The sequence below is a fragment of the Corvus cornix genome, chromosome 1 (assembly GCF_000738735.6).
Source record: "Corvus cornix cornix isolate S_Up_H32 chromosome 1, ASM73873v5, whole genome shotgun sequence".
Classification (NCBI taxonomy): Eukaryota; Metazoa; Chordata; class Aves; order Passeriformes; family Corvidae; genus Corvus; species Corvus cornix.
The window spans coordinates 47820683-47843267 of NC_046332.1; the positions used below are offsets into that span (position 1 = coordinate 47820683).

General features: G+C 44.9%; 1 protein-coding gene across 2 annotated transcripts in view; it reads right to left on the bottom strand.

Moving 5' to 3' along the window:
* The window catches only part of FLT1 (fms related receptor tyrosine kinase 1), a 109313-nt gene extending 91182 nt beyond the window's left edge, over positions 1 to 18131 (bottom strand). Inside the window, exons 1-3 of one of the 2 annotated variants that reach the window (XM_039565756.1) lie at positions 17777 to 18131; positions 2619 to 2715; positions 2101 to 2321 (exon numbers count right to left, since the gene is read on the bottom strand). In XM_039565756.1, the coding sequence (XP_039421690.1) occupies positions 2101 to 2321; positions 2619 to 2715; positions 17777 to 17834 (376 nt within the window). In that variant the 5' untranslated portion in view covers positions 17835 to 18131. The remainder of the gene's footprint in view (positions 1 to 2100; positions 2322 to 2618; positions 2716 to 17776) is intronic. The other variant, XM_039565748.1, reaches the window with a different exon arrangement.
* Positions 18132 to 22585: the final 4454 nt, after the last annotated feature.

Sequence of the window (22585 nt, forward strand, 5' to 3'; positions counted from 1 at the left end):
ATAGATATAATGAGATAGCATAGAGAAAGAAAATACTTTTTCTGACACTACACTTATCAGAAAGGGTGAGTTTTGATACTCAATATCTTGTTTCTTTCCAACTTACTCAATAATTCTTCCTGGAACTGGAAAGTTTTGGAAGACTAATATACCTTCCTCCACCTTAGGGCAAAGTGACACTTTCAACAGCCATTTACATGAGCAGTAACCTTGCAGCCTCCCTCATTATCCATAGTTTTCTCTAACTTTCAAGTATATTTCCTGGGACAGAATTAACACTTAAATATTAAGAAATTGGTTTTCAATTAAAATGATTGTCAAATTCAGAAAATTAACATGCCAGAGAGGTCTAAGGTTGCTACAGGTTTGTTCCTGAAACATTATACTATGTTTTTGGCAATTAAGGTTAGAGGAGTTAAAAAATCTAGCCATCTCTTCAACAGTGACACCAAGATTTATGACTGAATGTCCTTGAAAAACCAACGAAACCAAGACACTTAGGCAGCCTTCTTTAACTGATTAGAGGGGATAGGAGGACAGGTGGTGGCGGGGGCTGTCCTAAAACTATTTCTGCAATGATTCTTCCATCACCATGTGAATTCTGTAGATAACCTTGGTTCACAATCATCTAATTGAAGGTGCCTTTCAGATGCAGGCAAGCCACATACGACTTGGGAAGCAGTGAAGAGTTAGAAAGACCAGTTGTGCCTCTCATTTGTAAAAATGTAGGATACAGAAAAATTAACTCTTCAAACGGGTAAGAGACCAAGAGAATGCAAAGGCATCTCTTGTATCGTAAATTCAGTTTATCAGAGAGGTTCTTCTCATGTGGTGAAGGGAGATGATTGTGGATAGGTCTCAGACAGGGATGACATCCAAGGTGGGAGGTTCAAGAAGGTCCCATGATGGGAAATTATAAAGGGAATCCAAGGAAATTGTGTGTTTTCCTAGGTTGCAGGCTGTTGGTCACTAAATTAATATCCTATTTTGGCTACTCTTCCATGGATGCATCTGTTGTTGGATTTACAGAGAATTAAATGAAAAGAGCTGGGCAACAAAAACACTGCAGCATACTTCTGATGAAGGAAAGCAGGATGAACAGCATGAAATAGCCAATAGTGCTCAATAAAGCAACACACAATAATGGGGGGAGCTATCTTATTTTCTATCAGTGTAGTGAGAGGTCCACTTCATTCTGCTTTTTCACAGTGCCAGTCTCACTCTTCATGTCACAAAATGAAGACAAAGGCTAATTCACTCTGATGTGAACTCATTAGATGCAGCAGACCCAGAATTTGGAAAACTTCCAGTTGCACGTTCTCTGTAACATGGGCTTTCAAAATCTGTGAATCCTGAAATACTACAGTAATCTATTAATTTTACTCTGTAAAAATAAGGAAAAACTAAAGTATTAATTAAATCCCTAAAGTGTCTATAATTTGTTCTTTTATTGCTGTGTCTATTGAATTCAACTCTCCTCAGAAGTGTCTGATTAATACCCTGGAAGGAAACAGGATCAGAAAGCAATTTCTTTTATAGTCTAACTGACCTAATTCCAGCACTTCCCATACATTACAAAATACTTGTTTGCTGAACACAGCTCTGTGTTTAATTTGATTCCATTTATTCTAGATTTTTTCAATCTGTGTGACATGGACTACAGAGGACATTTTTGAATACGGTTTCACATGCAAATAGTAATTTTCTGCTGCATGAGGCAAGTCAGTGATCTGGATAGACAGCTTTAGCATCCTTCAGCAGCCTAGAAATCGCATCTCATCCAGTCATGTAGGATATGGTTTGTGATACCCATTTCACATATTTGCTTGTAGTCCACTTCCATCTGGACTCCTGTTTACTCTAGACAAGTGACTGGATTGGGTCTTTTTCTTACTTCTTTTTTTTTTCCTAACAGATAAAAGACTACCATTTGCATTTGCAAGTACTGGGAAAGAAAACTTTATACATTAATTGGTAAATTAACATTTTTCAAGGCTGAAAGTGTCATTCAAAACTCAGCCACAGCTGAACTGCCTTACTTATCCACCTTGTTGTATTGAAGAGCAAGTACCAAGAAGTGTTAGAAAAACTTCATCTTACCATTAATAAATACATAGACTGTAGATTCCTTCTTCTTTTTCGCTGGACTTGTTGGGTATTTGCAGCTGTAGTTTCCAGTGTCACTTGCTTGAGTTCTGCTCAAGGTCAGACTGCTGCAGGACTGTTTCCCATTCCTTCCACAGGCATATTTAATTACTTTCAGCCTTTTGCTATCCTTGCTGAGAGTTTCAGGCAAAGACCATGAATGAACCATTTCCCCCCTGCAAATACAGATAAGGAAGCAGAAACAATTATGTTGGGCTGCAATTATATAGCTTCAGTTCCCAAGCTTTCTTTTTTATTATATCAGGCTATTTATGGGGTTCTCTTTTATCTTGTTTTCCAAAAACAACAACAGAAACAACAAAGAACTATTAAACAATTGCCATTGAAGTTCACTCCCCACCTTTCCCCACAGCATAAGGTTTAATTTTTTTCTAATTTCAGTTACAAAAAAAAGAAAGTGTCAGGTGTATGGCCTCCCTGCCAAATTATCAGAATCCAACTCAGCTGGTTACCTGCAGGTGAGATTTAAAGTCTGGCCGGCTTGAACAACGTGCTGTATGCCATTTATACTCAGCTCAGGAACTTTTAGTTTTGATCCTGAACTAGATCCTAGAAAAACAAAGAAAAAACCAAAACATTAACAAAGACAAATAATTCTACTTCCAGCCCACTCACATTTGTGCTGTTATACTGGAAAGGAAAAGAAAACTGTGTGCTTCTCTCACCACACATACTCTCTTCCTTTGAGCAAAGTCCTGTTGCCCTGACTCAGGACTCAAATAACCTTCCAGCAGCACTACTCCGGAAAGAAAATAGAATTGAAAGCTATCTGTCAATGACTTTGCTCTCAAGTTTTTCACTGAACCTAACATGAAGAAACTTCAGGACCTCATGACTACACATCTAACCAAGGAAGTGTGCCCCTGGGCACCACTGGCTGCATTTCCTCAGGAAATACGGCCATGGCAGCCCCTTCAATAGGAAGGGTAAAAGTCAGCCACTCCCATGGTAAGAGCTACAGACTGACTTCTAAGATACTGAAATCCCACTCAGCTCGCTGCAAAGCTGGAACTCATGTGGAAGGACAGGGCATTAAGGATCTTCCCTTCCTGACTGAAGGTCACAGCACTGTTACCTAAGGTCCTTCGCCAGGGGCGGGCTTCCTGTCAGTGAAGCAGTGTCAAAAGGTAGAGGTTTACAGTAAATTTTGAGAACAAGATCAAGACACCTTCCAGACCAGATTTGCTGCCTATTTGAGAAAGCAAGCATGTTGTCATGGCCACACCATTCTGGCATGGGTGAAACCCTTGGTGTCAGTATAACACAAGGTGGCTTAGGACACTTGAAAACATCCAGGTGGGCTTCACAAAGGCCATGTGGAGCCATTTTTAGGAAGACCATGAAAAAGCCCCATGGTCAGAAAACCAGAAGAACACGAGATCTTCCCTCTCATCAAGTCAGGAGGTGCTGACTGCAAAAACATTGTGTTTTATCTTTACCCCATAATAGGCTATGGCCACAAAAGCTTCCATGGCAAGCTGACAGAAGAGCATGCCTTAGAGAAGAAACAGTGCTTGATGCATCCCATTGCCCTTGCACTGACAGTAAAATGTTCCGGAAGCTGGGAACATAACATGAAAATATTTCAAAACAGTTAAAAGTTGAAAACCAGTTTTAGTCTAATTGGGACTCAAGTGTAATTTGTAAAGATTTCAGCGTTGAGAGAGAGCAAAAGAAACTACCTCAAACCACTTCACTCCAAGAGAAAGTATTACTTTGCCAACATAAGGGAGAAGCAGCATCTCATGGCCAAGGGTAATGCACATCTTTCTGCTAGAACTCAGTCAAGTACAGTTTGAGCTCAGCTATTTTAGGTTCTTCCAAGAGGTTCCTGCCACAGCCAAGTATGAACAGCTGTATGCAACAAACATAGCAGAAATACATGAACCTTACTTGGTGGCTACGTATCACCCATCAGAAACACCTCCCTCTTTTGTTGACTAGAGAAGGAACTTTTGGACACCAGTTCCAGCTGAGATTGGTGACAAAAATTTGGATGTATAAACACTTCAAAGTCAATGGGTGCTCCAAATTCAGGAGCTTTCTTTTTAGCCCTGTATATCTTATTGAAGCTGTGGCTCCAGTAGTTTTCCCATATATTCTATCATCTGTGCCTACTCAAAGCAAGATTTAAAGGGTACACTTGAACATAAATGTAAACTGAATTATGGCTCACTTGCACAAGCTGCAAGCAAGGGCATAACAAATTTTCAGAATAAAGATGCCTTCTGGACTGCACCACAAATAACAGCATAGATTTGAATGGTGAGACAGTACTTACTCACAGACTTCCCCTGAGATCTGTCTAGACAATCATATTTCTAACTAGAAAATAATATATTCTGCCAGCTATTAAGAGGGGAGAAAACTGATGCAGCAAATCATTGAAGAAGCAACTTGTTGTGTGATATATATTGCAAACATACATCTTTCTCACCTGCCCTTTAGGAATCTCAACACTGAAGTGCTGGTTCCCCCAAAGTGCACACTGTGCTTTTATGGGATACTATCCCATAGATACTTACAGTCTGTGAGTCTTCTCATTCACTGTTCTGAAACAATGCCTCTGAGGCTAATCACTGAGAAATTGAGATAAGATGTTACAACAGCCTAGGCAGCTTCTTGGAGAGCAACCCAGGCACTCTAGTTGAGAGGGTTTGTCAACATCCTCCAGCTAAACAATTTGATGGTTTTGTGAAACTCCCACATTCCCTCATTTCATTTGCATTCCTCTTGTCATCCCAGAATTGAAGGGTCAGATGCTCTCCCAAGAAGGCAGCATTTATATTCAGCTTTACGAATTTGGTTTTTACTTCAGGGGGACACTTGACCTCAAGCTTCCCTGAACTGCTCCTTATTTGAGGCTCTGGAAAAGGTGAAAGCATGCAACAGTGTTTACAAGCAGTTCAATATATATGAAAAAAACATCAATGATGGTCTGCCAGAGGAAACCATCGGGATCAAAGCCCAGCTGCTAGAGCTGCAACACTCAACCTAGTTGCTAGAGAGCAATGTGTAGGTTGCTTCCTGTGTAAAACTGGTGGGAAAGTGGAAAAATACATGTGAGTGACAGGTGTTGACAGCAAGACAGGAGAGCAAGTCTGCGGTGCCTGGCCATGCCTGCAGTGCTGAGCGCTTGGCTTTGCTCGGCACTGGCACCGGCACCATGCCCAGGAGCAAAGCCAGTCATGCAGCACCGTGCCCACATCTGACCCATGCTGAGACCAGCCCTGGGAATGTGGGCTGCTGTTGTTCTCAAAGTCTGCCAAAGGTGATGAGCAAGAAACCATCATAAATGTTACAAGGTTTTTCTCTTCGTAACTTTACAGTGATATAAACAGACATGAAAATCTTAAGATCTATCCTAAATGAAGCATGAAAAACAAAGCAGCCTGGAAGCCTGTAGGTCAGATCTGCCTCAGTTACTAAAATCAAAGAAAAAATGTAACAAAACCACCTACCTTTTCACCCCATCTCGTAGGCAGAAAAAGAAACCCAAACATACTGGATACATACTTGAGCTTTTGCCCTTTTACACATTTTACATATATCTAAAAGACAGCACAGTGTGTGGGATCTTAAGGAGTGCTTAGTGTTTGTCTAACTCTGCTCCCATTGACACAAGCCAGCATTTCATCATTGATTTCAAGTACATTTTAGACACTTAACTCCAGTAGTTAATCATATTAACATTGAAGACTTAATGTCAGTGTATTTGGCAAGAGATACAAGCCTTGTTATGTATTCATTTATTTAGTTTTTCAGTGACAAAAAACTGAAGTCTTATTTCAAGCCAATATTGTTGCTTTTACAAGTACAGGAGACAATGCTTTTACCAGCAAGATGCTATGTCTTGAAGAAAAATAGCTTTATTTGACATCCTATCTATTCATGGGTCATTAGGTTCCTTACGTTTTTAAATGCTTCAAAACTGATGCAAAGCACAAATGCAATAGAGTTTGACATGTTTGCCAGGAAAGAAAAAGGAAGGAGAATAGCAGGGAAATTCCTACTGTCAATATTTAGAAGCAGATTATGCCTTCTATGTACCTTCTGTGGGCATTTTACTTGACACTGTCTTTTCTGAAGGGTCATGGCTCAACAGGACACATTCACTTATCATTGTGCCTGTCACTAAGCGACCATCAGCAGCCTACCCTCACAATGACCTACATTGAGGGGTGCAACTTCTTTTCATGTGACAACAAGAGAACTAATTAATCCTGATAACTGAGGAATCTCCTCCCATGGGGAAAGGGATGATTTTTTTTGATGTATTTTATTTGTTATGGAAGGCTTATTAGATATATGTGAAAGTCAGTCAATGGGGTTGCTTAATTAATGAGCAAACATTAATTTAGATTGCAAAAGTTGGCCATTCTAAGTAAAGAAAAGGAAAGAAAAATATTTTTTATGAAAACAGAGAGCAATCTGTAATTTGCAAAGGGAAAAAAAAAGCTTTCTTCAATTATCTTCTGCCTTTCAAAAAAAGCTGATTGTCTTCCAAATTAAGTAAATAAAAATTTGAATTATTTGTTAACCGAAAAAACCCACTGATCACAAGTCATGAAAAAAAAGATAAAATAGATGAACATGCATATATTTTTCCAATACAATGTGTGTCCAGTTCTACAGACAAATGAGTAACCACGGACCCATGATGAACCTTCCACTGATTTCTGCTAAATCTTGTTTTCTCTTTAAAATGATAGATTTGCTGAACTCAAAATTGGGACCATGATCTGGGTTATTATTCCCATTCAGATTTTCCCAGTTTCTACTTTTAAATTTCTTTTCATACACTGAGAATTTCTGCTACCTTTGACTAAAGAAAGCAAATCTAAAAGCTAGCTTTAAAACCTAGTTAAAAACATTTACAATATTAGAAGTTATTATAAATTTCCTTGAAGTTGACAGGCTTGATGACTTTCTAACATCTTTTCCATAATTTGGGACTGTAACTTTCTTCCACCCACTCCAGCTATCCTCAACATGTTGAATAATCTTTTTTTCACCTGCACAGTGAGAGATTAAGGAGAATGATCAGTTTATCTTTGCAACTTCAGCATGTACAAAGAATCTGACCTTCTGGGTTTAAAGTGCCATCTGTGGGCAATAAAGTTATCCATCATGAAGTAATTGTTTCAGTCACTGTTGGATTTGCACGTGTTTTACCCCTTGTGAAACATAACGATGCCTTTGAGGGTTTTACCATCAACTATCATTTACTCCTGATTCAAATATTCAGCAAAAATGCTTTTTGTAGATGACACTCCTGCATTGGAAGGAGAGCTCACGTGATTTCTTATTAGGGTCTTCTCCTGTCTGTGCTGCTTAAAACATCTGTCATTCAGTTCAAACGCAGCCCAGGACTTTACTCATGCATATGAGCACTTCCTTATGAGTCATTCCACTGATGGGACTGGGAATACCCACATGTGTGCAACTAATAAGCAATTGCAGAATCCAAACAAAACGTAAAGGAACATGGCAGTACCCAGTGGGTCGACCTTCAGTGCATCTCCAGCGAAAATGAGCTGACTCTGATCTGCAGCAGCACCTTAACCAGACCATGGCCATCAGCTAACCTCAAATGGCGTATATGTCTTTACTCCATTGTGTAAGGAAACCTGGGATATGAGTAGTTTTCTTTATTTCAGAGCTATTCTTGACAATCTATTGTATTACCATATCTTTTAAAGGTTCTTCAAGCCATTCTGTAAGTAAATATAACTCTTTTCTTGGTCAAACAGTTGTACCTATCCATAATAATTGCAATTACATCATTACATGAATTCACTCTATTAAAGAAAAAAAAGATATAGAGAGAGACGAACTAATGGTCAACTCTTAAGAGCCACTTAAAGTTCTGATTTACAACTGACCACATGAAGAAGCCTTGACCAACAGGTCCTTCTAGTTTAATCAACACTGAGATTCTCATCAGCATTAATACTTGCATTTATTAAAACAGGAGAACTTTTAGGGAGAATTGTCTTAAAATGTGTGTGGTGAATGGAAAAGAAAATTTTGTTTTCCTGTTCAGAGTGTGACTGTCTGGCCTGGTCCTGCTGCAGGACTAGAGGGAGAAGGGAGCACCCTGGACAATGAAGCTTTCTACTTCTGTGAGTGCTGGTGGCTGGGAAGAAATGCTACTTGAAGGAGACACTCTTCTAACCCCATGGCATCAATAGCCCCCATCTCATCTGTCACCTGGATTTTTGATGCTCAGGTACAGACAAAGAAGGCAGCACAGCCTGGTTCCTGTTCCCGGGGCTAAAAGCACCCTCTCCATTGCCTGCACTTAGAAACAGTCTCCGGGAAAGACCTACAGTGTCAAACCATGAGCCACCCTGAGACTCCAAGTAGTATCTCCAGGTCTTTCAGATGCCATTTAAGTCTCCATTCATTTCACAGCACTTTTCTGAAGTAAATCCAAGCTTCACACCTGAAGCCTGCAGAAGAGAAACTAGGGCAGCTTAACTGTGAGAGCAAGGAGGCATGCCTTTGTCCCAAGCTGACACTGACAACAGTCCAGATGAGCAAACTCATGATCTGAAGCAGCAAAATGTAACCACTGTTTCTATTGAAGCAGAACTTTGCAGGTCAATTAAGAGCCATGGGGATTTACAAGTGTTAACAGATACAGGTCCCTGGACTCGGAGGTAGTTTTGTACTTGTTTCCTGTCGGTTCCTGTGCAAAGAGGCACCACACAGCTGGCAGACAGAAACACCCTCAGGGTAGAAGCAGCAGCTCAGGCTGTATCACTCCTTAACAGAGCCATCACTTGCACATATCCCTGTGGTGACTGAAACTTTCTTCTCTTTTGCATTCAAGACCAGGAAAACTATTGGATGCCATTTACTTACAAAGTACACACAGATGCACAAAAATGATCAATTCATTGGCTCATCCCTTTCAGGTCCAAAAAGGACATTCCATTTATCCAGTCTGATGTTCTGCAACACATGCCAAGTGATTTCTGGATCAAATGCTTAAGTTTGATCAATCTCAACTATAATTAAGAATTTAAAGTACCACCAGGACGTAAGAGCCAGCCAAAAAAATTGATAGGTTAATGGATGGCAAAGCTGGTCTGCTCTATAATACACATCATAATAGAGTCTGAACAGCATAGGATTTGTAACAGTAGATTAAATGATTTCTGAGCAGACTAAAAGCCTTGGCCATGACTCCATGCTGTGGAATTAAAAATCAGTCTGCAGGGAAAATGGATGTGCAACTGCCCAAAACAGGCCTTCGTAGGCATAGAAAGGTATTCAAACAAGCGTGTCACTTCCTTTTTAGTTCTAGATCTCAGGGCAAGTTATAATTTGTTTACTCTCTGTATGCATCTGCTGTTCCTAGATTAGTATACACACCGATGTAAGTAAATGTTACAGAGGCAAAGCAAAACACCCGGTTGCTAAAAATAGCACAATAGTTCTGATAACACTTCATTAACACCCCTGAGCAGTACACTATCATGCCAATGTGGCCAATAGCTGCAAATGTAAACAAATATGTATTTCCCCAATAATTGCCAAACATTTTGCCAGTATTTGCCCTAGCTAGGTCAGGCTGGTTTTATAGAAGCTTGTGGTAAAGCCATTCTATTAAAGAGCAGGGAGGGGTTGTTCATTTAAAAATTCAGACGTAGAAATTAAACAAACTGAAATCTCAGCTGGTTATTTGACATAAAATTTCATTCCAGTTACTACCAATTGAAATTATTAACATTTCCCATCATACCGGGGCAACCAAGGCCATGCAGTTCAGTGTTCTCTTTCCCATAAGACCCGCTTGAAGGCACTTGTTTCACCAGCTCATCAGAAGCCCTAAACTCACCAGGTGACTTCCATGCCTGAGCATAGGCACTTCATATAATGCCAATGAAAAGTAAATTTCAATATTAAACAGCCAGAGAACCTGAGAGAAAAATAAATTTGGTTTCATGCTGCATCCATCAAGTTGCAGTATCTCTAGAATATAGGATCTGAAATGAGCATCTAGCCCGAGGCAGGTACTCATTTCATCAGCTATATAAGGAGGACATATTTACAGAGAAGAAGTAAAACCAGCCATAGCCATAAACTTTTTATTTCCCATTGGGCATATGGAATTGGAAATGGTTATCCAAATGCACAGTCTGACACCTCCATTATGAACTCTTGTGGGATCATCACTTTGGTAAACCACATCCAGGAGGCAAAACACACACATATATGTGATGTGCGTTGAGAAGAGAAATACCACAGTTGTGTCCGCCTTAGTCCGGTCTTCACTCCAACAGAGTAAATGCCCAGCTTAAAAACAAAACAAAACAGGTCAGCTGAGGCTGGTAACAGTAGAGCTAGGCTATAGCAACACTTTCACAGCCACATTCAGCACAAATCCATGTGGCTCTCATGCCCCTCCACTTTGATGTGCCTGTCTTGTCCCCTGCATGGAGGCCCGGCTCAGGCCATTCAGACAAGAAGCGGTTGTGAATCTGCCATCTGCCCAGCCAAAAAGGATGCCGTGTGATCAGCCAGTGGCACTCACCCAGGGGTCTTGTTTCATGCCTCCACACACCATTCAGCCTGCGCTGCTTACACAGCGCAGGGAGTCCCATCCAGGCCACGCCTGTGAGTAATCAGATCTACTGACTGACATGTGTCAGCAAGTACTGTGCCTCTGCTCTAATCCACCCTTACAGATCCTAGCACATAATCATCAGCTCAATATTCTTCAGAAAAGTTTATCTCATTAATTAGTGAGTAGAAAAGTATTGATATGTTATAAAGAGAAAGCAAGTACACTAAAATTGACATGAAAATAATTCAGAATTCCTAAGAATTTAAAGTGTACATTTGCTTGGCGAAACTAAATTTCTTTGCCAGTTAGATACTTAAAATTTGTAACAGATTACTTGGCAGGACAAATAAAGTAATACACTAGGACTGAATGGGAAGACTTTCATAAAGACAGACAAACTGCCTACCTGCCAGTAATCTACCTGCTCAGCCAGCAACACAGGTCTGTCAAACTCATCTGGGGCTTCAGTAATCACTAAATTGTAAGCAAAGAAACAAATTAGCAACTATGTAAAAGAAATACAACGCAAAATTGATGGAGTTCCACCTTGCTGAAGGCTGCTGTTTATTATTTCCAAAGCTCCATCATTACAGCTGAACTGCCCTGTAGTGCTCCAAGACAAAAAGAAAAGTCAGGAACTGACTTTCCATCCACCCCACTTAAACCTACAAAACAGAGCTGTAAGCACTGAACCCTGGGTTCAAAACAAGAGCAAGTAAATAATGAAGCACAACAAATTAAAATAGAGAGGTGAGAGGAACTGGAACAGCCTGCACAGAGGAGTCCCTTGCAATGGCTTGGGAGGAAAACCCACTTTGCTGTTGAATGACATCTAAAGCACCAACTCTAAGGTACATGCACATGGAGAAATCTTCTGGCAAGCGTGCCTGTAGCTCAATTACATTGGGAAATGGTAACCAATAATACTTATAAAATAGATTAGGATGAGTGTCAATTGCAGCACTGCATGAGACAAAGAAAGGTGGGGTTTCACCCCAAACACTTTCAGCACAACAGAACAAGAAAATTCTCTGTATTATACAATTTAACATGATTTAATTCTACTATGTAATATCCACCTGCATAAACGTAGACAACAACTAAATTTTAGTTTCCTCGACCCTCAATCCCATGGTTTCTTATGAAATAATACTGAATTTTAGATCATACTACAAAAAAAAAATTCCCCTCTTGAGAATTTTATCAGATAACTGCTTCCTGCAAGGCTTCTTGGACCTTCCCTGAAGATCAGATGTTGGACACCAGTAAAGACACGACATGAAGCTAAATAGAGCCCTTGTCTGATCCAGGATGGCAACTCTCACGCTTCTGTTAACATTAGTCTATGGTGATCCTGATGAGAGGTTTTTCCACAGAGGAATGACAATGGGAACAAAAGAGGTGAATTCCTTCACTCTGTGTCAAGGCAGAATCCCACAGGAAGGACGCTTAAGCGAGCTATGTGAAGTTGTGAAATTCCTCTCAAGAAATGCCCTCACACTCATCCCTTGTCGCTCCCCACGCACTAAGCAGGGGGTCTGTTCCCAGAGCACAGGCTTCCTGAGAGAACATCTGAGGAGGAGAAACATCTGCTCACAGGTCCCCAGCTCTCCAGGACCACTGTGCCCTGCCTGCTTCACCCGCTCCCAAGCACGGAGTGGGAATAATGTCACAGCCTCTTCAACCCACTGAAATCCTAGAAGCAGCTGCCTTCTAGCTCCTTGCCCATCCTTCAGGTGCTCCACCAGCAAAGAGAACCTTGTTTCAAGGCCATAGCTCCAAAAGAAGGAATACATCTCAAAAAGAAGTATTGCACATGTGCTTAGTGCCACATATCAGTGAATGCTGGAAAAGCAGCCCCACCACCCAGAAAAGTCATGCCAAGAGAAATCAGTGTTAACAACATCACACTGGATTATGCTCTAAGTATGTTATAGGGGTGACTTAACATTGTGGATATGGATTTTGGTAATGACAAATCAACTGTGATTTGAGGGAAAAACAACAGAGAGCAAAATCAACTCACCATGAACATGAACCTTTTGCATCTGCATTAACACAGGACAAACCAAAGTCCAAGAAAGATGATTAATGAATTAATTAACTATTGCACAAGCATCTATAACATTCTTGAATACACTGATGGAGCACAAGCTAAATCATCCTTCCCTTCATCTTTAATCTGGCACATCTCCACTCACTGTGCCACACAAAATATACCCCAAATGCAAACATGACTTAATACAGAAGAAACAGTCATTCACATTCCCTGTCCAAGTCTCTCCATACATCTCAATGGCTCAAGACTTAAGTTTCAGACAAAAGTATCTCTGAAATCTACAGTTTCAAATCTCTTTACCCCCACTGTTGGTTTCTCAATCTGTTAGTACTTCGCTTAGTTCCATCATGAGCTCATTCTGCTGGTCACAAAAGCATGATATTATGCCATGCTTGGCTTTGGAGAGAGCACTAATGACTACATTTTCCCTTTTCCAGCTCCTGCTTGCAGCATAGTTTTTTCTTTCGAGCATCAGGATTTATGCAGCACTGATCTCCAACCATAGGGGAATGAAACTGAACTTCTGCATCTCAGTAAGAGAAAACTGTGTGGGCACCTTCCTGACAATCACTGGACCAATTTTAGGATAAGCAGTCTCCTGTGATGCATCAAGAAGTCAGACCATTCCCAGCTGAGGATGCTTGGGAAAGGTTGCTTCCCAGTTGCAGGAATATGTGCAGTAAGGATGCATCACAAGGGCAAAGAGAAAAGAGCCTGGTTCTGTCTGTGGGTAGAATTCATACTCAAACTTATACAGAAATGTTTCTCTACCTTCTCACAAATATTATAGAGGGGGGAAAAAAGAGACTACTGGGGCAGGAATGAGATCTAAAGATGAAGCATGTTGTTGGAGGGAGCAGTTTTCCTCTTGAAGGTCTCACACCAATAGGAAAGACTTGTCTCCAAGAGCAGAGGTGACCATGAGTGGGCATTTCATGCAAAACCTACTCTTGCAGCAGTCTCGCTTTCCATTCCCTCTGGGGCTGCAGCAAGAAGCCCCAAACCCTGACTCTGGGGGATTCAAAGGAACAATTTTGCTGCTGAAGCCCCACCACAGCCCCTCTGGACACGGACTTCTGAAACACTGAACCTTAACCCTCATCTGCTGAGCTTCTTCCTTTCCCAATCTCAGTCGAACATGAAAACCAGCAAGCTGATAAACAGTGTGTTGGAAGTTTCCAAACCACGTAAAGTGTAAGGACTTATCAACTGTCCTGCAAATCCGGACAATTTCCTTTTGTCCTATACACCCACACAGTGTGAAGTGCTATGGGTTTCAGTCTTTGAAGCATCTGACAAAAAATAGACAGCTTGTTTTTTACTGTTCCGATGTTAAAAAAAAAACCCAACACCACCAAAAAACCTCTCAAATCTCCCCAGTGGCAAATTTTTAGGGTTCTAAATATACTGGGTGCTTCTGGATATGAAGATCTTTACTACGGCACAGGTCAAGTCCTGATTTTGTCCAGCACAAACTGTAAATCTAGAAGATGCTAGCCTAGCCCAAAGGAGTTGCTCCAGATTTACACCAGTTTTAAGAGAATGAAATCTAGCTTTGTGTGGAGCATATGAGTAAAACATCAGTCTGTCTGGTAAAACATCAGTAAACTGTGTAAGTGATTTTCTTTAGCTATGTTAAAAAAGTTTGGTGCTTTAACCCCATACACATATTTTTTAAAAATCTCCATTGTAAAGCAGTGTCTAACTCTTCTGCTTTATGTGAATACAGTTTGGAATTTTTAAGGGAGCCCCATTTCTATGAAGGTGCAGAAGAAGTGGGAAAGCCAGTTTGTCTGAACTTTTTTAACAACTCCAGCCCTAATCCCAAACTGGACTATTCTGTCTGTGTAGTTGTTTCAGCAAGTACTCAAACCAAATTGAAACCTTAACATATGAGCTTCCATCTGAACAGCATTTTCAGAGAAGACAGGTTAGTTATTGCAAGAAATTAACGTCAGCACTGATTAGATTTGACCTGGAATTTCTTCCTTCATTTTTTCCAGCTGACCATGAAATTGAAAAGTCCACTGGGGATTTTGATGCTCTAGTTCCAGCTGAAATAACTGAGATCATATAGCGCTGTTCACAGATAAGACTGTAATAGAGTCTATTTACCTTCTAGCTGCTAATTGTGAGGTACCACTTCTATGTGGGTAGCCAGAAATACAGCTGGAAATACAGCTAAATCACCAGTTTATATTTCTGAAAACATGGTGCATAAGCCTTGATCCAGGCTGCAGAGTCTGATGTTTTCAGGATTTAAACACAGTCCTTCACAATCCCAAATGTTAGTGATTAACATTATAGTAATACAAAGTTGAGGACTGGGAGATTGAACTTAATACAGCAACCACATTTTCATGTTGACCATTATGTGTACAGTCATTAGCAAGCGTATGCAATACAATCTGTGGAATAAATATATTTAAGATGTAAAGAAAACATATGTGAGTACTACGCAAAACCCAGAAAAAAAGTGTCATTCTTTCCCAAGTTAACCAAAACATGCATGTGCACAAGAGACCTGAAGTGCCCAATACTCACATGTCAAATGAATTTAATTTCCTTAATCTCATTTTTCAAATGGGTACTCTCAAAGCTTGTAGGCTGCATGTTGCTTTTGGGAAATTTAAATTATTAAGTAGACATATAGGAGCTGAAAGACCTCCTTCTGTCACCTCCTTGTGGAGGTCTTTTTAGGTTCTTTCTGAACCACTGACTGTTTCTGAGAAACTCCTCTAGAACCCGTCAGTAAATGGAAGCTCAGCAGACACCTGCAGAGACTGAATTACAAGACAGGACCAGTGATGAACTGAATTTCATCAAGAACACTGGAAATGGGAAGTGCTGGGCAGCCTGAGTAAGAATTGTAGGTAAATAAGCAGTGAAGAAGGGTGAAATGGGAAGAAAAGCACAGAGAGATGTATGGTACAAAACATCCCACAACTGCAACAATAACTTTGAAATTCTCCATTCAAACACAACTATGGAGAGTTTTGCCAGTGGCCCAGAAGAAGCATGGTCAACCTATTTGAAATGTCCAAACAAAGCTGAGCAAGAATGCTTTTCTAGAAAACAAGCAAAAAAAGCAACAAAACCAATGAGTCTGAAAAAATTTAAATTCTGATTTGAGCACAATCTCTTGTGCATGGGTGGGATATGAATTTCCAGCAAAACGGTTGTAAGGGCACTCAGCCAAACTACAGAGAAGTAACTTTCCAATGCCTACAGTACCTGAGCCAACCATCACGATGGGATGCTTGTCCCCAGCATCCAGAGCCCCAGGTTGTCTCCTAAGTAAGCCAAGCTTTTCCCACCAGGATAGGTCTAGGGTGCACATGAACAGGAAGGTGATCCAGGGTCTTTCTCACAGCCCCTGGCTCACAGAGTCCACCCTCTCCCTGGGCAGTGGGTTTGCCATGATCTGCACAATGGAAAACCTTTCCGACAGGAAAGAGGAAGCGAGTCCCCTAGCGTAGCTGGTCGCTGCAGGAGCCCACGTGGGAGCAGGACGCTGAAGTTCAAACTCAAGCTGTGAAGGAAGCCTGGCAAGGATCTGAACCCACATTTCCTGTATCCAGGGTGAGTGTCCCATGCCTGTGCCTATTTCATCTTGGGCATAAGAACCTCCTAGGCGGAGACAAATAATGTGGGGAAACTAGCGCTTTCCTGGGGAAAAGAAAGAGAAAAAAAAGTAGAATACCTATATATCTGTGTTAAAGCTGATGAATCGGCACTTCCCGAGCAGGAAAACGTCTCGTCGGAGCGGCCCCGCCAGCCCTCCTCCCGGGAAGCCTCAGGCAGCGGGACCGCTCCCGTGGGCTCAGCGGCGCGGAGCAGACCGAGCCCCCGGCACTCGGGCGGGGCAGCGTGGCCGGGCGGGCGCGCCGCTAACCGCAGGAACGCTGCCCTCGACGGCTGTCCCGCGGGGAGCTCGGCTTTTCGCTTCCCCGCCCGGGGTTTGTTCCCGCTCCTCGCCGGTCGCCAGACCCTTTCTGCCGAGCGCCGTCCCCGCGGGAGCGGCCCGCGGCCGTGCGCGCTGCCCCGGGGCGGGACACGGGGAGCCCGTGCGCGGACAGGCCGCCGATCCGCCCCTCTCCGCGGCGCATCCCCGCAGGTCAGCGGCCCTGCGGAGCGATGACCCCACGCGGGACCAGCCTTTGCCCGGCCACTACGCACCCCTGCTCCCAGGTGACCAGCCACGCAACACTAGGACGCACCGCCCACCACGGCGCTCCGGCCCACGCTCTTGGCTCAAAGATAAATTAAACTTAATTAAGAACATCAAATCTACAAGGATCCATCCCAGTACACGCATCATTGCGGGATGCAGGCATCGGAGAGCAGCTCCATCCCACTCTTTAGTAAAACCCCGCGGCCACCCCCGCAGGCAGCGCCACCGGTGCTCCGCCGACCTGCTCGGGCGGGAGGCAGCAGGACCCGGATTTTTGTGAAGAAAAGGTACACCTTTGCCGCTTCACGGGCAGAGCTGGGACACTTCAAAAGAAGATGCGGAAGAAAGAAGCGTGCCCTGCAGCCAACACATGCTCTCTTTCCGTGGTGCACCGGTTCGGACAACTCCCGATGATGTACGGCTGTCCCCTGTGCCCAGGAGCGGCTCGCCTCCACGCCACCACTGCCTTGCCTGGAGGAGGAGAGGCACCGCGGCTCCGCATCGCCGGGCCCTCCGGGGACCTGGTCCCGGGGCACGCCGACGGGATTCGGACGATAACGGACCGCTCGGGGATGCGGCGTTTCGCCGCTCCCCGGAAAGCAGGGATCACTTCCCCGGCCCTGTCCAGAGGAGAAGGACGAAGGGGAGGCAGGTGCCCGCCGGCTCCAGCTGACAGGCGGGGTGTTGCGGGACAGGTCAGGGGCGCGGGAGGCCCAGCCGACAAGACGGGGGGCCCGTCGCGGAGAGCTCGGCGCAGAACGGGGTCTGACTGGAGCAGCGCGTCCCGGCGATCCCTTACCTGCGAGCAGGAGGGCGGCTCCCAGCAGCACGGTCCCTGAGAGCAGCTGGCAGGGCATGGTCCTGCCTGCGGGAACGCAGGGCTTTTTCCCTGCCGACGACGGCGAGGCAGGGGCAGAGGCAGAGGCGCCGGCTGGACTCCGACGGGCTTTCCTCGGTCCCGGGCGCTTCCCGCGGTGGCAGAGATAACGGCACAGTGCGGCGCGGAATCCGCATCCAGCAGCCCCCGAGTCCTACCCGCCCGCCCCGGCCCGACCCGACTGCGGAAACGGAGTATCCGCTGCGGGCCGCCCTGCCAGCTTCACCTCCCGCGGGCATCAGATACCCGCCAGCCCCAGCCTCGCTAATTTATAACTTCTCCACCCCTCGCCGAGCACCCCTCCGCCCCCCCCGCCCACATCCTCCGCCGGGAGCACGCCCTCCCCGGGATGCGTCCCCCGCCCGCTCGCCCGCCCGCCCGCCCGTCGGCGGGCACGGTGTCGCTGCCCCGCGGGTGTCCCGGCCCCGTCCGCCCCCGTCCGCCCCCGGCCCCCGGGAGCCCGGCCGGGCCGTCCCGCCGGAGCCCGGCGCTGGGCTGCTTCCAGCCGCCGCGGCCGCAGCGCTGCTGGGGCGGGCAGCGCGACTCGTCGCTCGCACGTCGCTGGGCTCCCGTGGGGAGAGCATGGAGTGGACTTGCGATTCCTGGACCAAATGCTGAGCGGTGGGGTCCTGGTCCCGCGGAGCCCCTCTCCGGCTCCGCAGGAAAACCTCGACAGCGCCGCGTCCCGTCACCGGCTGCTGAGCCGGGTGCCAGCTCGGGCGGGGGCCATTTACAGCCGTTCCCCGGCTACCGGGCACGATGCTCGGAGCGCCCAAAAGCGCTGACCGTGCCCCGGGGGCCCGGGGCTCTGCTCCCCGCCTTCTCTGGGGAGGGAGAGCCGCGGGGCAAATCGCCCTGTGCGTGGCCTGACCCAGACCAGCACGGGTCCCCGGCCAGCAGCACTGAGAGCGCTCAGAGCAGGGAAGCCAGGAAGGGGCAGCGCTGGCTGAGGATGCTTAGGGAGTCTGCCCTGCCAGCTCTCCTGCTGGCCTTCACTGACCCTATAACACCCAGGGCAGCGCTGGAAATATATTTCTTCCCCCCTATGCACATACCTCACATTTCACATGCATGTTTTATTTTGTGAAAGATGAGAAGAGAGCCCATGACAGCAAAACTCAAGCCCTGTGCTTCCACTTTTTCCCTGTGTAGCCAGAGAAAGGCTGTTGTGTGAGTCAGATCTTCAGTTTGACCCTCCCTATATTTTTATGCTATGAAATAAGTCACAAGAGTGTCGGCATGGGGCAGGTAAATGTGATCATCCCCCTTTTACAGAGAAGGAAACGGAGGCGCAGAGAGAGGTTAGGCAGCTAGTCCAAGGTCATAGGAAGCTGGTGACAGGAGACACAAATAGAACTCAGACCTCCTGTGTCCCACCAGACCATCCATCCTGTGCAAGAAAAAAAATAAGAAGTTGATGTTGTTTTTAACTTAAGAACTGTTTAGCTTTAAAGTTTAAAGTCTGTGAGAATATTTCCTGCACGCGTCTGTTCGACTCCTATTCATAAATTACACCCTAAGCTACAAATTTAAGTCTGCATTTTCCAATCTTCCTGCCCCCAGCTGAGACCTTGAAAATAAAATAGCCATGGATACCTTCCCCCTCAGCTGCTCACACCATGGGGGGGAGAACCCAGAGGTTTCTTTCCCGAAGAGGATGACTCACATGAAGTCGCCTCCTCCACTGGAGAGGACAGCAGCTGGGAAAACAGTCAGCCAGGGAGGACAGACCAACAAGAACTAGGACACTGGGCATCCTGACAGCTTAGACCCCCTAGGAGCAAGGGCCCCCTATGGAAGGACCTCAGGGAACAGTTTGTGCCTGCCTTTGGTGAACCCAGTGCTGAGTACATGCTGAGTCTGAGATGATGCAGGCCCCATCACAAGCTCAGCAGCCGTGCCACACCAGATCCTCCCCATCCTCTTCACACCTCCTACATCACAGCTGCATTCAGTCATGGCCCTCCAAAGACCACATTTCTTTGGCAAGACATAGCTTCTTCCTTCTCCAACAGATGTCATCAGCTCCTGATCCACTCAAGTAGCTGAGGACCAGGGAGGCCAAACCCGAAGATCTACTCCTAATCTCTTTTCACTCTTTTATATGTTAAGGTCAGGGAGAGATGAGATGCGGAGCTTGTAGACTGAAAAGACCCTAGTAGTGAGATATGGGGCAGAAAGAAGAAGCAGATATTCTCATAAAGCAGAATGAAGGTACAGTAGGAAGCTTGTGCCTGAAAGTGGATGAAACAATCTGAACACCTAGCTCGAAACATCTGGACAGATGGGCAATGTGTGTGTGAAAAGGAGGGCTGCGTGGAATATACTTGATTTTTTTTTTGTGTACTACTACCATGCAATTTGCAACACCTAGTAGGGTGCAAACTACCTTTGAAGAGTAGTTTGTGTGCTGTGGCTGGACAAACACTAAGGAGAGAGTCATAGATCCGTCTCATGCAAAGCTCTATCCAGCAGGCAATATGATCTCTTCGTACCAGAATCTTAGGCCTTGGTTTGATCCTAAGTAGTGGGTGGCCTATGTGAGGACAAATTTATTATTGAAATTCAACCATTACTCACTGAGGCAAACAGCTCTGGTACAAGCATATCTCACAGCGGAGCAGGGGATTGTGGAGAATAGGGCGAGTTTCTAGAGCCAGGGGAAACCCAAGACAGGCCCACATGGAACCAGCAGCTTGCACAAGAGAGGCTGACTCAGCACAGGACAGAGCCAGGAGTGACAGCGCTGCCCCCACTCTCTCACAGAGAGCCCCTGGGGAGCACGAGCATGTATCTGGAGAAGTCCCACTCAACTGGAAGCTGGCAAATGTCCTAGGCTTCAAGAAGGGCAAGAAAGATGACCCTGATAACTACAAGTCTGCCAGGTTCTGCTGGAGATCAGCGCCACAGGAAAGGTCAATGGCAAGTTGAATATAAGACTGGTCTGCAGCGTGACTCACATTAGTGACTTGTATCAGTGAGTCCTGGCAGCTAGGAGGCCAAACATATCCTGGGCGGGTGTCAGGCACAGCATTGCCAGCCAGGCAAGGGAGGGGATTGTCCCGACCTGCTATGCACTGGTGTGATCTCACCTCAAGTCCTTGGGGCAGTTTTGGGTGATAAAATGTAAGAAGGACATCAAACTATTAGAGTATGTCTGGTGGAATGGGACAAAAATGGTGAATGGCCTCAAGAGCAAGACTTAGGAAGAGCAGCTCAAATGACTTGTTTGTTCAGCCTAGAGAAGAGAAGAATGAGGAGAGACTTCATAGTGGTCTGTAGCTTACAAGATGAAGAGGAGGGACAGGAGCTTAGATCTTCTTTCTGGTGTCCAGTAATAGGCCCCATGGGAATGTCATGGGAGATTTAGGCTGGATATTCGGAAAAGGTTCTTCACCCAGAGGGTGACTGGGCACTGAAACAGCTTCCCCACCACACCAAGCCTGCCAGAGCTCAAGAAGTGTTTGGACAATGTTCTCAGGCACATAGTGTGATTCTTAGGATGTCCTGTTCAAGGCCAGGAGTTGGACTTGATGATTCTTGCATGTCCCTTCCAATTCAGAATATTCAATGATTTTATGTTTCTATGAATAACAGATACAATAACAGTTGTTATGTTCCCTTCAGCTCTGAAATGTGGAAATTTACATTTTTCTAGCATTTGTTAAAAATACTATTACTAAATACTAGAAAGGAAATCAGCCAAATTTAGCAGCTGAGAGTAAGCCCTCTGAAACATATCAGGCAAACATTTTGCAAGACTGATCATCTGCTCAATCTCCAGCACTAGAGAAGCTGAAAAAGAGAGAGAGGAAACAGCCTTCACAGTAGACAACATTTGTTTTCAGTGTTCACTTGCAGCCCAAGCAGTACCTTGCATTGTTGAATTTTACTCTGCTCTGAGGCTTTTGCTTGAACAACCGACACATTTGACACTAAAATCATCAAGTTGTCAGGCAGCAAAAGCACCAACTCTCCAATTTGTATCCCTTGCCCCTTCCTGGCCAACAGACTCATTGGAACAACATAGAAAATGAGCAATAGAAAAGCTGATTGAGAAGATGGGTAATCAAGGCACTCAGACCTTAGGTCCACATTGAGCAGCAGACTACCACAACAAAGGAACAGAGACATCACCCTGAGCACATCGGACTTTTCATAGCTGAATACTCAGCCAGGGCGATGCTCTCTCTCTCTTGCATGTCTAGCTTCAGGAGTTAGATGGAGTGGCTACTCCCCTATGGATGTGACTTAGTCAAGTCACTGGGACACATTCTGAGGTTGTGGTTTCTATTCCTGAATGGAAATAGGGCACTTGAACTTCCTTGGTTAAGGCTTTAGCCAAGTCTTCTGGGAGGAATTGCTTGGACAGTTCCTGTGGACCTGGCAAAAATAAAGAGCCTGGAAAATCTCATTCATACCAGAAGCTGATACCCTCCCAACATGACCTGACTCTTTCTGGTCATGGAAACAATTCCTTCTTTGCACCAATGCTCAGAATAGTTCCCTGTGGCACTGGTTCCAATGTTCAGAGCGTTATACAAAAGGACACCACCAGCACCTGCAACAGCAGGTGCCTGCCCATAGAAGAAGACTGTGTGGGTCAGAGTTACAGCTGAGGGACTGCATGGTGTCTGTTGTACGCACAGCAGAGAGGTAGACACCTCACAGGAACATACTAGACTGTCCTTGAGGTGGTCCCAAGCTCTTGCTGTCAGGAGAGAAGGAAAG